This window comes from Triturus cristatus, chromosome 6 (genome assembly GCF_964204655.1).
Source record: "Triturus cristatus chromosome 6, aTriCri1.1, whole genome shotgun sequence".
NCBI classification, from domain to species: domain Eukaryota; kingdom Metazoa; phylum Chordata; class Amphibia; order Caudata; family Salamandridae; genus Triturus; species Triturus cristatus.
Window position 1 is genome coordinate 787,214,559 of NC_140589.1, and position 14,071 is coordinate 787,228,629.

The 14,071-nt window shown below is 46.9% G+C and overlaps 1 protein-coding gene across 2 annotated transcripts in view; it reads right to left on the reverse strand.

The window, feature by feature from the left end:
* EIF2AK2 (eukaryotic translation initiation factor 2 alpha kinase 2) overlaps positions 1–14,071 on the reverse strand; it is a 300,514-nt gene that overhangs the window by 118,286 nt on the left and 168,157 nt on the right. For both annotated transcript variants that reach the window (XM_085611364.1, XM_085611363.1), the window contains exon 9: positions 7,679–7,756. In XM_085611364.1, the coding sequence (XP_085467490.1) occupies positions 7,679–7,756 (78 nt within the window). The remainder of the gene's footprint in view (positions 1–7,678; positions 7,757–14,071) is intronic.

Sequence of the window (14,071 nt, forward strand, 5' to 3'; positions counted from 1 at the left end):
CAAGAATAGTGCCAAGAAGAGATGCTGGAGAAGCTGTGAGGAAGAACTACCACTTTGCTCAGTGCTTTGCTGTGTTGGCCTGCAGTGGCTGCTTCTGTCTTGGGCAGTGAAAGGACTGGACTAAACTTTCCACAACTTCTTTCTTTGAGTATCTCCAAGGTCTTAAGGTAAAGCTTATCCCCTGTTCAAGAAGGCTCAGGAACAGCAAATACTTCAAGTTCTTCTGCCCTTAGCACTGGGGACTGTGTGTTTTGTGCTGCAACAGAAGAAAAAGCAACCCAACGCCGTCTATGACGCCGCTGCCGACTCTGTGTCCTGAAGGCACCGCAGAGGGCACTGCCGCAATGTGGTACCACGAGCCTGGTTTCACCCAGGCCGCCACTGAGGTGCAGCTCGCACCGCGACCTGTGGGCACCGCACTCCACACTGCCTCGCTTCACAACGTCGCCTTGCTATCCCTGACGGAGATGCTTCACGCTGAAATCAACGCTGCTGCTTGCACTGTGGTTCGAGGGAACCGCTCGTAAAGTTACACAACGCACCGCCCTCTTCCGGCACCGCAGCCTTGGCCTACCGACGCCAGCGCCATCGACTCAAGTTCGTCAGCTAATGACAACGCTTCAGCAACGACGCCACCGCTGCCTGCACTGTGACCTACCAGCACCGCGACGAGCACCGCATCACTTCGCACCACAACCTGGGTCTCACCGACAATGCCACCTGACGCCACCACGAGCTGCTGCTTGCTCCGCGACCTGACTTAAACCGCGAGGAGTTCGATCTGCAATGCGTGTGACTTCAAGGGTCCGAAGACTCCTGCACCGACCTCCAGAACCTACGCCTGCAGACGCCATGCTTTCGGTAGCTCAACGAGAGGTCGCCGACGCCCTGCATTTCTAAACTACTATTTTGCGGGTCTCCCCGACACCATAGTTGCCCGCTACGCCGCGTTCAGCCAGAACTGTTTGGATTTGTTTGTTCCCGACGCCTTGATAGCCCCAGATGGACCTATCAAGTTCAAGAAACTATTTCAAGGTTATTTTGATAACTGACGATTTCTAAGTACTGTATTGTGGATTTTTTATAATTTTTGGTCTTGTCTCAAGTATATAAAAATATTGGATATTTTTAAGTCTCGCCTACGCAGCGCGCATTCGCTACATAGGAGACCTTTAGCCGTCGTTCAGCTCTTTTTCGAAGCACATACTCTTGCTGTGCTTCGAAAAAGAGCAGACGGCTCTCCCCAGCGCACGCGCGCCCACCACTCGTGGGTGCACCCCTCCACCTCTCTCTCCCACTGCAGCCTGCAAGCCTTTTTTTTTTAAAACCTTCAGCGCACCCTTGTCTTATTAGGTATCATCAGAAATGTCATTTGGGCTACATCGTGTCGAGTGTCGTGATGTTGGTAACATTGTGAGGCTATGTTTGTGGCGAGTCGCCATGGGCTTGTGCCGTGGGTAGTATCGATAATGTATGCCCCTTGTAATAGATGGGGTGGGATTTTGTTACGTTGTGCCTAGCCATGTCCCTTCTTCACCTGTTATATCGCTCACCTTCAATCCTTCTTAGATGCTCCTTCCGGCGTTCGTGGCAATTCTGACACCCGAACTGTACTTTTTGTGTTATTTTTCTTTTTTTCCTTTTGTAGTATGTTATTGTGTACGTTCCGGCGGGGGGCATCCTTTTGGCCCAGAATATATGGAAAATTCTGGCAGGCTTGTTCTGTGGCCCGCAGTGAGCAGAGGCTACATTGGGCTGTATGTAGCAGGTTGCGTGTAACATACAGCAGTATCTCATGTAGAATGAAGGACTTTTGCTCGAGTCCTGTTCCCAAGATGAGCTGCTGGTGTACACAACTATTGCACTCGACGTTTGAGTGTAGGAAGTATTATGCCTCTTGTTTCCTTCTCGAGGTTTGTGGTGCATTTCACACTTTCGACTGCGCTTATTCTCAACCGTCTTCAAATCAAGGTGTCCTGATCCATACCTGCAGAGACTATGAATTTAAGGGATGCCTGCTATGATCAGGGTTCAGTGGGTCAGTACAAACCTGACCGACTCATTTAGAGCCTGGCTGTAAATCCAGAGGTAGAAAATTGTCCGAATAGTAATATTGCTGCAGTGCGGAGTTGCAGTAATATCGCACAGTTCTGTTAACCTAATACTCCAAATCATATACAAGAAGGAAAAGAGTAATTGATTTAAAAAAAAATAAAAGGCCCTAGAAGGAAATGTTGATGCGTTTCCCACCCCTCCTACCCGGCCCTCATATTTTATTTTTGTTCGGGGCTGCTAATAGCCTCAGGTAGATGGAGATATGCCTGTCCCACGAGGCACTGCAAACCCTTGGAGAAAAGGAACGATGTAAAATTGTCGTTTACATGCAAAGATATCGGCTAGATTGCCTTTAATGGTCCCGGTGGACCTGAGTTGTTATCCTGTTTTCTGACTTGGACAAGCTGTGTGGTCAAAATCTCGTATCTGTCAACATCTATCACTCAGGCTAAATGCCAGCATTCAGTGCTAACACATTACAACTTAGAAGACACTCGCAACTGACAAACTGTTCAACCATTTGTGTTATCTTCTCAATGACAATAAATTATAATCGATGTGATTACAGCATTTGTTTGAAAATGGCATTAACTCCAAGTGTATCGAAAACGTATAATGTCTTTTAATGGAAGGCTGATTACAAACTTAGTGTAGAACTAAGCCTGTTTTCTTTGATAGCCAAGACCTTTAGCTTTTACTAAAACATGTTAATATCTTTGTGTGCGCGCATGTATGTGTATATGAATAAATAAATATATCCATCTTATAGGGGCTGTCAGGAAGCCCTCTCAATCTATTGGTCTGTTATTGCATCATTCACAATTATCTTCTGACCACTAATACATACAGCAGTGGGTCAGCGTAATTCACATATTGGTTAACTTAACTGTGAGTGACAACATTCTGCTTTTTCACATGGAGCTTATCTGCCCAATAAGTAGTTTCCTTTAGTGCTGGGGACTATAATGGCAAGGTGTGCTGGTTAAGACCAAAACATTTTTACTTTTAGCCAACATTTTGTATTGGCAAGGGCCCTGAAGCTCACTCAACAACAAAAGTTTACAAACACCGTAACAAAACAAGCATGTCAAAAGTCTGGCAGTCCACATCAGACCTGTTGACTTTCTCATCCTTTTTTAGGTCTTGCCTACGCAGCGCGCATGTGTTGCATGGGAGGACCTTTAGCTGTCGTTCTGTTCTTTTTCGAAGCACATACTCGTGCTTGTGGCGGCATCCACCTGGGGGGAGTGAGCAGGGGGCGCATCACAACCATGAGTATGTGCTTCGAAAAAGAGCAGACTGCACGCGCACTCCCTGTCTGCATATCGAGGACTTCTGGAGAAGGCAAGCGTCATTCATCGAAGAGTGGAGCTCTGGGTCTCACAGTCTCACAAAACCAAATTTGTTCTCCATGCACACTATAAATCTGTTCACCATAAGATACTGTTTCCTAGCAACAGTTTATTTTAGCAGAACCAGGCAGGGAAATCAACAGCTGCAGAGACTGAGTCACTTCTTGTGCCATAGATTTTGTCACTACGACTGCCTCTTCATTTGCAAGGGTTTCCTACCATGACACTACTTTAGAATCTGCTCTAACAACAGGTCACTAGGATGAGCCCACTTCACCTGTGACATTCGCCGGATCATGCACAGCTGTATGTTATGTGGTCAGGCCATACTTGTAATGTTGGTTGTTCTTTTCACACAACTCTTCTTCTGTCAGTTCTTAAGCTTTTCTTTACTCTTTCTCCTATCAGCTGACTCACATTTCACTCCACTGCCTTCCACCTCATTGTTAATACTTCCTCTTTAGTCACCATCTCCTATTTGTCGTACTGTTGTGCCGCTTGACTTGATTCACTATAATGTAAACACCCAGGATCCGTTTTTCTTCTTTCTCTGATTTACATCATTTTGTACGAAGTGTTTTTGCCTGGGCTTTCAAAATATCTTTTGCTAACATACCGTGAAACAGTCATCAGCTTCACCCATCGTCCATCTCAGCACTAATCCAATCCTCTGTACTTATTGTCAATACAGTTATGAATATATTTTCCACTTCTGCTGCAAGACTGCATATTATCCAGCTCTTTTTGATTTTTTTTTATTCCACTGGAGTTGCTCTGCTACAGATTCAAAGAAATGCATGGTGAGCATGTTTTGTTATAAGTGCATAACAAGCATTGTCATAGCCAATAGGTCTCGCCTTTGGGACCTTATAAGTGTTTAGCCATGCAACAGTTGATGTTGTTGCAACAAGTATATTGTGCTGCATAACTAAATACTTATAAGGTCCCAAAGGCGAGACCTATTGGCTAGGTCAATGCTTGTTCTAAACTGGTGTGGTGTCCTTTTGTAGTGCTTACACTGTATTACTGGTTATGTGCAAATGTTTTACACACTGCCTCTAAGATAAGGCTGACTGCTCGTGCCAGGCTACCAAGGGGGTGAGCAGGGGTTATTTTAGGAGTGTAACTTCCTTATCCTGACTAGAAGGAAGGGTCCCTACTTGGACAAGGTGCAAACCATTGCCAACTAGAGACCTCAATTTCTAACACCCATGAAAAGCAATCATGACCACTATCAGAAGAGGTCTCTGCACTCCAGCTGAAAAGCACAAAGATCCAGGTGGGAGTGCTTTAGAAAAATATGGTAAGTTTTAGTGGGGTCATGGATTTAATGACCCAGGAAAATTAGGGCCTGATTGCTATCGAGGTGGATGGGATACTCTGTCACAAACGTAACAGATATCCCGTCCGCCGTATTACAATTTTATTATATCCTATGTAACTTGTAATATAGCAGACGGGATATCCGTCACGTTTATGACGGAGTATCCCATACGTCAAGATCGTAATCAGGCCCTAACTGTTTTTTGTTTTAACATTGTTGGGGGGCTGGTGCACTTCCTGCAGCCCTCCAATAACATTAAAACATGTTTGGTGATGCCCCTGCCTCTTTTAGGCGGTCCACCAATACGAACATAGTTATTTTTAAAAAGCCTTAGGTATATGAGCTTGCTTATTTTGGTCAGTGCTCTTTACTAATAGTATAACTTATGCAATCCTCTTTCCCAATTTCACAACCATGCCATAGGCACTGGAAATAGAGAGGTGGGAGGTGCTGGAGCACCCTCAAAATAACCATGATGGAGTTCAGAAATGAATGAGCAATAACAGGTCCTTACATTTTGTTTTCATCATGTCACATTTGCTGTGCATTCAAAGACAAAGGTCAAATGTTAGGCTCTTTCTTCCAAGGGACGTTGGTGTTTACTTTCCTTTCTCTAACTGCAAAGTGAAAGAATTTATGTGACAATCTTGATGGGTACTGGGGGTTGAAAGGAAAGGCTGTGAAATGTAATTTCGTTCCAGCACACAACAAAATGTATATGCCAGTAAATGAACTACTCAAATATTTCAGAATATATCAGAATTAGAAAAGCACAAATGAAGCCCATTTTTTTGCAATTCTGAAGAGCGGTGGAAACAAATATTTTAATATGATCAAAACAAATCAATACACTAAGTGATGCTGATTTCCACACATTATTGTGTACATGCTGTATAGTTTTATCAGTAAAACTATGTCTGTACAAATGTAATGGTAATTTCAATTGAAGCTATGTTGACTGTAAGGGCAGTGTGCTACCAAACCATGCATACTCACTCACCACTGCCCTCTATGCAACTCTACTCCCCTCTATGTCAGACAATGAGACTCTACTCCACTCGACGCCACCCCATTCTACGTCATTCTACTCCCCTTCACGCTGCGCAACTCCACTCATAACACTTTACTCAACCGTACTCCACCCCTTGATGCTTTACTCCACTCTAGACCACTCCACCCCTATTCCACTCCACTCTATAAAACTATAATCCACTTTATGCCACTCCATGCCACTCCACTCTACTCTATGCTACTCCACTCTATGGTTCTCACAACACTTTACTCCACTCTACGACACTCCACTTTACTCCTCTATATCACACTCTACGCCACTCCACGTCATTCTACTCCACAATACTTTACTCCACTGTACGCTACTTCATTATACACCACTCTACTCCTCTCTATGACACTCTACTCCACACTGCTTCACTCTGTCACTCTTCTACACTCTATGCCACACAACAACACTCTACTCCACAATACTATACTCTCTGCCACGCCACTCTACACCACTCCACTCTACGACACTCCATGACACACTATTCCACTCCACTCTATGCAACCCTCCGCCACACCACTCTACTCCACAATATGCCACTAAATTCTATGCAACTCTACGCCACTTTACTCCACCCTACAACACTCGCCACTCCGCTCTATGACAGTCTACTAGACTGTACCCTACTCTACCCCAATCCATGCCGATTTACTCTACTTAACACCACACTACGCCACTCCATCAATGACACTCCAGTCCACTCTACACGATTCCACTCTATGCCACTCAGTTTTACTCCACACCACTCTCATCTACGCCACGAGCCATGTTGAAGAACAGTAACGCTGGTGTACAACATGGCTAAAACACATTGGTGAAGCCAATAGCTCTTGTATAAATGAGACCTACTAGCTTAACCAATGTTTGTTTTTAAGTGCTCTGCTTTTATTTGGGAGCCCCAGGGGTCCCGATCCCCCTCACCACTTAAATACTTAAAACGCAACACTGGAGTGGAATCCCTTTACTATTATTAATTTATACTAAACTAGGCTTCTCCAACGAGTAGCTATCCGTGTTTATTCCAGTCTAGTAAATTTGAAGCTTTTGCTTTGCTGAATTAATACATGTATACCAAAATTCAAGTGTGTGCATCATCTGAAACAAAACTGTGTGTACTTTTAGACCAATTTAAAGAGTAATATATTTAGAGCTGATATTTAAGTGAAAAATTGTGTGGCAATGGGGGAGATATATTACAAATGTTACCTTTGGTGCCAGAGGCGATGCCGCTATGGCTGCCATGTATTACCCAGGTAACGGCATTCCAAATTGACGAAGCTTTTTTTTAAATTGCTTTGTGTAATCCCGCTTGTGCTTGATGCAATGAACTGAACGCTGCTGGAAACCCTGCACTGAGGTGACCCCTGCTGGCAATCTTGCATAGAGTTTGACTACTGTAATCTTGTCTGATGTTGACATTATTATTACAAATAAAATAATATTAGTAGCTAGGGATCGTTTTCACTGAAAATAAGTAGCTTTTATTACAGAAAAGTAGAGAGGTCCCTTTGCTATACTGTATGAACCTCGGGAAAAAATCAGGCCATTATTACAATTGCTGTATAAAAAAGCTGTTCAAAACTGGGGTGAATGCATTCCTACATATACATTTACTTTAATCTTTGGGAAAGTGGGCCCTCCCCTAAATTAAGAATGCACTAAATTTACTACTACATTTTGAACACTCAAATAGGCATGTGACGGTGCATTGCAGGTCCTTCCTCCACACCCATTTTTTTTTTATCTGAGCAACTCAATTGATGTTTTGATTAGAATCGTAGAACTTCCAGTTTGACATATGCAGTTCCAAATCATGTAGGAGATCATAGTCCAGTCTCTATCAACAAACAAAATAAAACATAGATTTGATAAAAATATTGGACATACTCTATAGAGTCCAGCTCTTGTTGGTTCGGCTTGTCCACTGGCTTCACTGAAAAATTGGGCGCCAACGCAATGTCTTTTCTAGAAACAAAAAAAAAACTGGATATAAGGTATATTTTATTAGTTTGTTCTCATGCCAACTAGGCAATACAAACCACACATCTCAAAAGACATTAATAATAAAAACTAATAACAATCTTAGAAATACATTCGATCAACAATAAAAACAACTGCTATTCACATGCTACTAGGTTTCTCAAGTTCATAGGATGTGGATCGAGGCCAAAATATGAAAAACATGAGCACGAAAAACGTGCTAGAACAAATACAGTACATAATCCCATAACACATGCTAAAATGGATACAATACAGAGCTTCGATCCAATATTGGGTGTAAAACTACTTTTACACACAACCCAACCCAAACCAAGACTAAAAACAAGCATTTGCAATGCAATAGATCTCGCACTTGTTATATTTAGCATTATGGCGTTGTAATGTTATTGTTTTTTTAATGTGTTTTTTGTGTAGTGTAGTGGTTGTACGCGGGGTGTAGTGAAATTATATTAGTTGTATTAGAATGGTGGTTGTTTTAGTGGTGATAAATTATGTGTTGTGTAGTTTATTTGTGTAGTAAAATTATGTGGTATGATGAATAGATAGTGGTAACAGAGAAGAGATAGAAAGGAAGAAGGAGTGGTAAATGTAGTTTATGGAGGTAGTTGTTATTGATATTGAGAGACAGGATGAGAAATATTGTGTGAGAAAGAGAAAAAAGGAGTGCCTAGGTAATACTTGTTTAAAGAAGTATTTTTGTTTATTAGAAGATAGATTAATAAGAGGAATGGTGTCTGTTTTTTTAGTGATAGTTTGAACATAGTTGTGTATGAAACTGTTTGTAAAGAAGTTCAATTAAGTATTTTATTGATGTGGTGATATTGTATGGGATAGTGAGATAGACATGATAGTAGATAAAGATAAATGTGTAAGTGAAAGGGGTATTTGGAGGGAGGGTGGAATGTGATAGGTGTATTAGTTATAGTGTGAGAAGATTTAGGAAGGCAGGGTATGTTAGTTGGTAGTATAGAAAGGAGATAGGTAATGTGATGAAGGAAAGAAGGAATGATATGGTGTAGTGGTACATGTTGGCTAGTATTTAATGATGTCTTTTCCCAAATAACTAAGTAATAGTGTTTTTTCTTTTGTAGACACACACACAGCATTTAAAATATGTCCCAAATTGTTTATTCTAATAGCCCAAATAGTACCGGTAGTATAAACTCTAAAAGTTTAAATATATTAAGGGGCCTATTAGGATGGCGGGCGGATGGCCGCCGCCGGGCCGGGGCTGGAAACAGCAGGACCGGCGGCAGACATCCGCCCACGATCGCAACCCTGAAAAACGCCGGTCCCATTAGGATGGGGGTGAGAATCTCCACCCGCCACTTTTCCGCCAGTACCAGTCCGCACGCATGCCTAGCGGGCGGAACTGGACCGCTACAATGATGCCGGTGCAGGGCCAGGCTCTGCCGGCATGATTATGATGCCGGCGGTAGTCAGCCTTTCCGCAGCGGTGGAATCGCCATGGAAAGGCATGCGGAGAATGACTCCGGGGGCCCATTGTGGGCCCCCAATGTGTTGGGGGGGGTGGGTGCACTGGGGGGTACCCATGGTATTCCCTTACATGTCCGTGTACCAGGTGGCAAGCACTGTTCAGTGCCTGCCTGTTGGACCTAACGTCCTAGGGTAGCCTGGCTAAAGTGGAAAGGCCTATGCCCAAGAGACATGTTGTGCTTGCATCACACTCACTTCACACTCCAGCGTACCACCACTAAAAATGACGCTACACCAATGGTTAGAAAAGGTAGAAAAGCTTTATTTTTCCTTATTTCATGTACTTTTCTTCTGGTCAATGAATTCAATCAGTTTTATCTTATACACATTAGGATCAATAACATTTCATTATGACTGGTTTGGCATCACATGAATACTTTAAGCCTGGTATGGAACCAGAGCGCGACCCTTGGGAATCCTGAGGAGTGTCAACACAGTGGATGTGCAAGGCGCGGCACCAAGCAAATTATTAGAGCTTCAGATCATGTATTTCAACATAGCGCCGCACATTGTCTTTTAATAACACTATAAAACCTGGCCTTCATCAAGGCGCCGCACATAGCCATTTTATAGCATTCATCATGACACTATAAGCGGGGCACTGCACATAGCAATTCTTAAACGCGCTAACTCGGCAATGTCTTAGCATGAAAATAGTTATGTCAAGTCCTCACAGTATCACTTCAGAGCATAGCCCAAACCCAGAGCGCTAATCATTTACTCCATTGACACTCAACCTGCCTATTCTGAACCGGGTCATCCCTGCGAGTGAAAGGGGGCGCTGAGCGCTAAGTGAATTGCCACCCCGTTAATTGGAACCACCCCCGGCAGGGCTGCCCAAAAGAATTACTCACCACCGCAGCCCTGGGCCGTGTTTCTTGCTCCCTGTCCTCCTTGGGGCCCGCGGGGAAGACCGGGGCCCCGCCGCTGCTGTCGCCGTCTGAGCGAGGCGGCCCTCCGTGTGGAGAGGGTTGCTAGGTTACCAGGTTGAGTGTCAGTAGGCCACACGCCAGTGGCAGAAAGAACTAGGAAGGGGGCCCAGATGACATCAATAGGCGCAGAGATGACACGGCGCAGGGCCCCGGTTGATTCCCCAACAGTTCTGTGACAAGTTCTCACGGAAAGTTCTTGTGAGAAGGTCTTGTGGCGGGTTGAGGTCACCCCAGGGTCACAGGCTGGAAACAGGGCTAGGTCACGAGGTAGGGGGCAGTGTCAACCGAGGTGGGGAAGAAGCAGGCCCTAAGATCAGTCAGTTCCCCCCTCTGGCGCACCCACCTCCCCACTCAGGTGCCTTACTCCTGACTACCTCACCACGCACAAAATGGCCGTCGCCCCTCACCTCTATTTATAGCCTGGGCCCTAACTGTCCAGAAGGTTCTGGAACTTCTCATGCCAGCCTATGGCCCAGGTTCTGAGGTGACAGTTTAGGCCACCATTTTGTGGAGGAGCTCTCCCTCTCCCTCCATTTTAGGGAAGCACCTTGCGCCATATTATCAATTTAGTGACAATGGGGCGCCCAAAGCCTCTAAGTCAACACACAAAAAGAAAACTAGTGGACATGAAAAAAATTAGAGGGTAAGGGAAGAAAAAAATGAGGAGGGGACAGCCAAAGGGCTGGCAGGTCTAACACGCGTCCCCCCCAGCTGAAAGTGGGGAGAGCTACCCAATCCCTTGGGAGTTCTCTTCACTAAGGCGGAAATACCTGGAGAGACCGTCAGCATTGGCGTGGTCCACTCCTGGGCGATGTTCCACCCTAAAGTCCATTCCCTGTAGGGAGATGGACCACCTCAACAACTTAGGATTCTCACCCCTCATTTGCATCAGCCACCTGAGGGGCCGGTGGTCGGTCTGAACCAGGAAGTGCGAACCAAACAGGTATGGCCGTAGCTTCTTCAGAGCCCACACCACCGCAAAAGCCTCCCTCTCAATCGCACTCCACCTCTGTTCCCGGGGGAGTAGTCTCCTAGACAGGAAAACCACAGGTTGGTCCAGACCCTCCTCATTGAGTTGCGACAGCACTGCCCCGATGCCATGCTCCGACGCATCCGTCTGGACGATGAATTCCTTGGAGTAGTCAGGGGCCCTGAGGACAGGTGCCGCACACATTGCCTTTTTCAAGGTGTCAAAGGCTTGCTGACATCCCTCGGTCCAGATTACCCGTCGAGGGTGCTTTTTGGAAGTGAGCTCAGTCAAGGGAGCCACGATAGTACCATACCCCTTGACGAAGCGTCGGTAATAACCGGTGAGGCCCAGAAAGGCTCGGACCTCTGTCTGAGTCTTGGGGGGTTCCCAGGCCATGATAGTTTCAATCTTGGCCTGGAGGGGTTGCACCTTGCCCCGACTCACCAAGTGACCGAGGTACACTACCGACGCCTGCCCGATCTGACACTTACTGGCCTTGATCGTCAGACCCGCCTGCTGCAGAGCCTGAAGGACAGCCTGAAGGTGACACAAATGGTCCTTTCAGCTGCTGCTGAAGACAGCGATGTCATCCAGGTAAGCAACCGAAAAGGCCTCCATCCCAGAGAGGACCTGGTTCACTAGCCGCTGAAAAGTGGCAGGGGCGTTCTTGAGCCCAAAGGGCATTACACAGAACTGGTAGTGACCCTCAGGTGTGGAGAAGGCTGACCTTTCCTTTGCTCCATCTGTCAGGGAGATCTGCCAGTACCCAGATGTAAGGTCAAAGGTACTCAGATATTGGGCAGCTCCCAACCGGTCAATGAGCTCATCCGCCCTCGGGATAGGATGAGCATCGGTCTTTGTCACGGAATTCAGTCCCCTGTAATCCACACAGAACCGAAGTTCTGGGTTAGTGCCCGGCGGGGCAGCTTTGGGTACCAGTACCACCGGACTGGCCCAGGGACTACTTGAAAGTTCAATCACCCCCAGCTCTAGCATCTTGGTGACTTCCCCATGGATGCTAGCCTTCACTTTATCCGATAAACGGTAGGACTTGGACTTCACAGGTGGGCTGTCCCCTCTGTCCACATCATGGGTACACAGATGAGTCCTCCCCGGGATAAGTGAGAACAAGGAAGCTTACTGCTCCAAAACCTGGCAGCAGTCCCTCCGCTGTTCGGGAGTTAGGAATGGTGAGAGGATCACTCCCTCCACCGACCCATCCTTTTCCTGGGACGCAAAAAGATCAGGAAGAGGTTCACTTTCCTCTTCCTCTGTTCCGTCAGTCACCATCATCAAAGTGACCTCTGGTCTCTCTTGGTGGGGTTTGAGGCGGTTGACATGGAGCACTCGATAGGGCTGCCTGGGGGTCTTAAGGTCCACCACATAGGTGACCTTACCCTTCTTCTCAATCACCTCAAAGGGGCCTGACCAGCAATCCTGGAGGGCGCTAAGCTCTCCAGGCTCCATAACTCACACCTTCTGGCCAGGCTCCAGCTCCACCGGGTGAGCGTTTCGGTCATACCATTCCTTCATGACCGTCTGGCTGGCTTCTAGATTTTCGGAAGCTTGCTTCCACAACCGAGCCATTTGGCTACGAAAGGCCAGCATATAACTCACCACATCCGAGGGAAGTTTTCTGGGAGTCCTTTCCCATCCATCCTTCACCAAGCTGAGGGGTCCACGAACAGGGTGTCCGTACAATAGCTCGAAGGGGCTGAATCCCACTCCCTTCTGTGGTACCTCCCTGTAGGAAAATAGCAAACAAGGTAGGAGGACGTCCCATTTCCTCCGCAGGCTCTCGGGCAGACTCCTGATCATGCCCTTCAAGGTTTTGTTAAACCTTTCCACCAGACCATTGGTCTGGGGGTGATAAGAGGTGGAGAACCGGTAAGTGACTCCACACTCTTTCCACATAGCCCGCATGTATGCCGACATGAAGTTGGTACCTCTGTCCGACACCACTTCCTTGGGGAACCCCATCCGGGTAAAAATCCCCATCGTTACCCGCTGCCTGGGCTTCGGCCTGTCGCCGCAAACCCTCAAGGGTAGAGCACTCCTTCTGGGCCCGACACAGCTCCTCCCTCCACCTGCCATTCTGCAGGGGTAGGTAAGCCCTCCAGGGAAGTCACATCCCCCTCTGTAGACTCCGGGACCACTTCAGTCGCCCCATCCACCTTCTGAGGTGCAGATGCCGGGGCAGGCTTCCCCTGTCCCCGTTTACCCCTTTTGGCAGCTGGTTGGGCCTTTGTCCCAGGCTCCAACCTCTGTGAACTCCCTCTTCGGGCAGTCACGGACCGCGTGTTGGCACAAGTCCACTCGGGTGTCCCCAACATCTCCATGTGAGCCTTGAACTCGACCTCCTTCCATGCCGTATGTTCAAGGTCATTTCCCAGCAGTCAGTCGACCAGCATGGCAGGGCTTACCGCAACTCGTGGAGGACCCGTAACCCCTCCCCACTCAAAGGGAATCTGGGCCACCGGATAGTGACCCTCTCGGTTGTCAGCCATCACAACCGGGTGGACTACGTTGGGAACTACCTGCTCCGGGGACACCAGCTGACTCCGTACCATCGTCATGCTGGCTCCTGTGTCCCTCAGAGGCTCCACCCTCTGGGCATTGATGGTGGCCCATTGCCTGTACTTAATAGTATTCGAGGGCACATGGGTCTTAGGAACCATCTCACAATCCCCTAGGGACACTAAGGTTAGCCCTGCCCACTCACCTCCCTTATCTAGGGGCAACTCCTCCCCGAGCACTACGCTCGCCACCCCAGGGGTCTTTCCTCCAATGGGAGGGTGTGGTCTCTTAGGACACTTGGCATCCCCCTTGTAGTCCCCAATCTCGCCACACTCATAACAACGGACAACCCTAGGCTGCTGA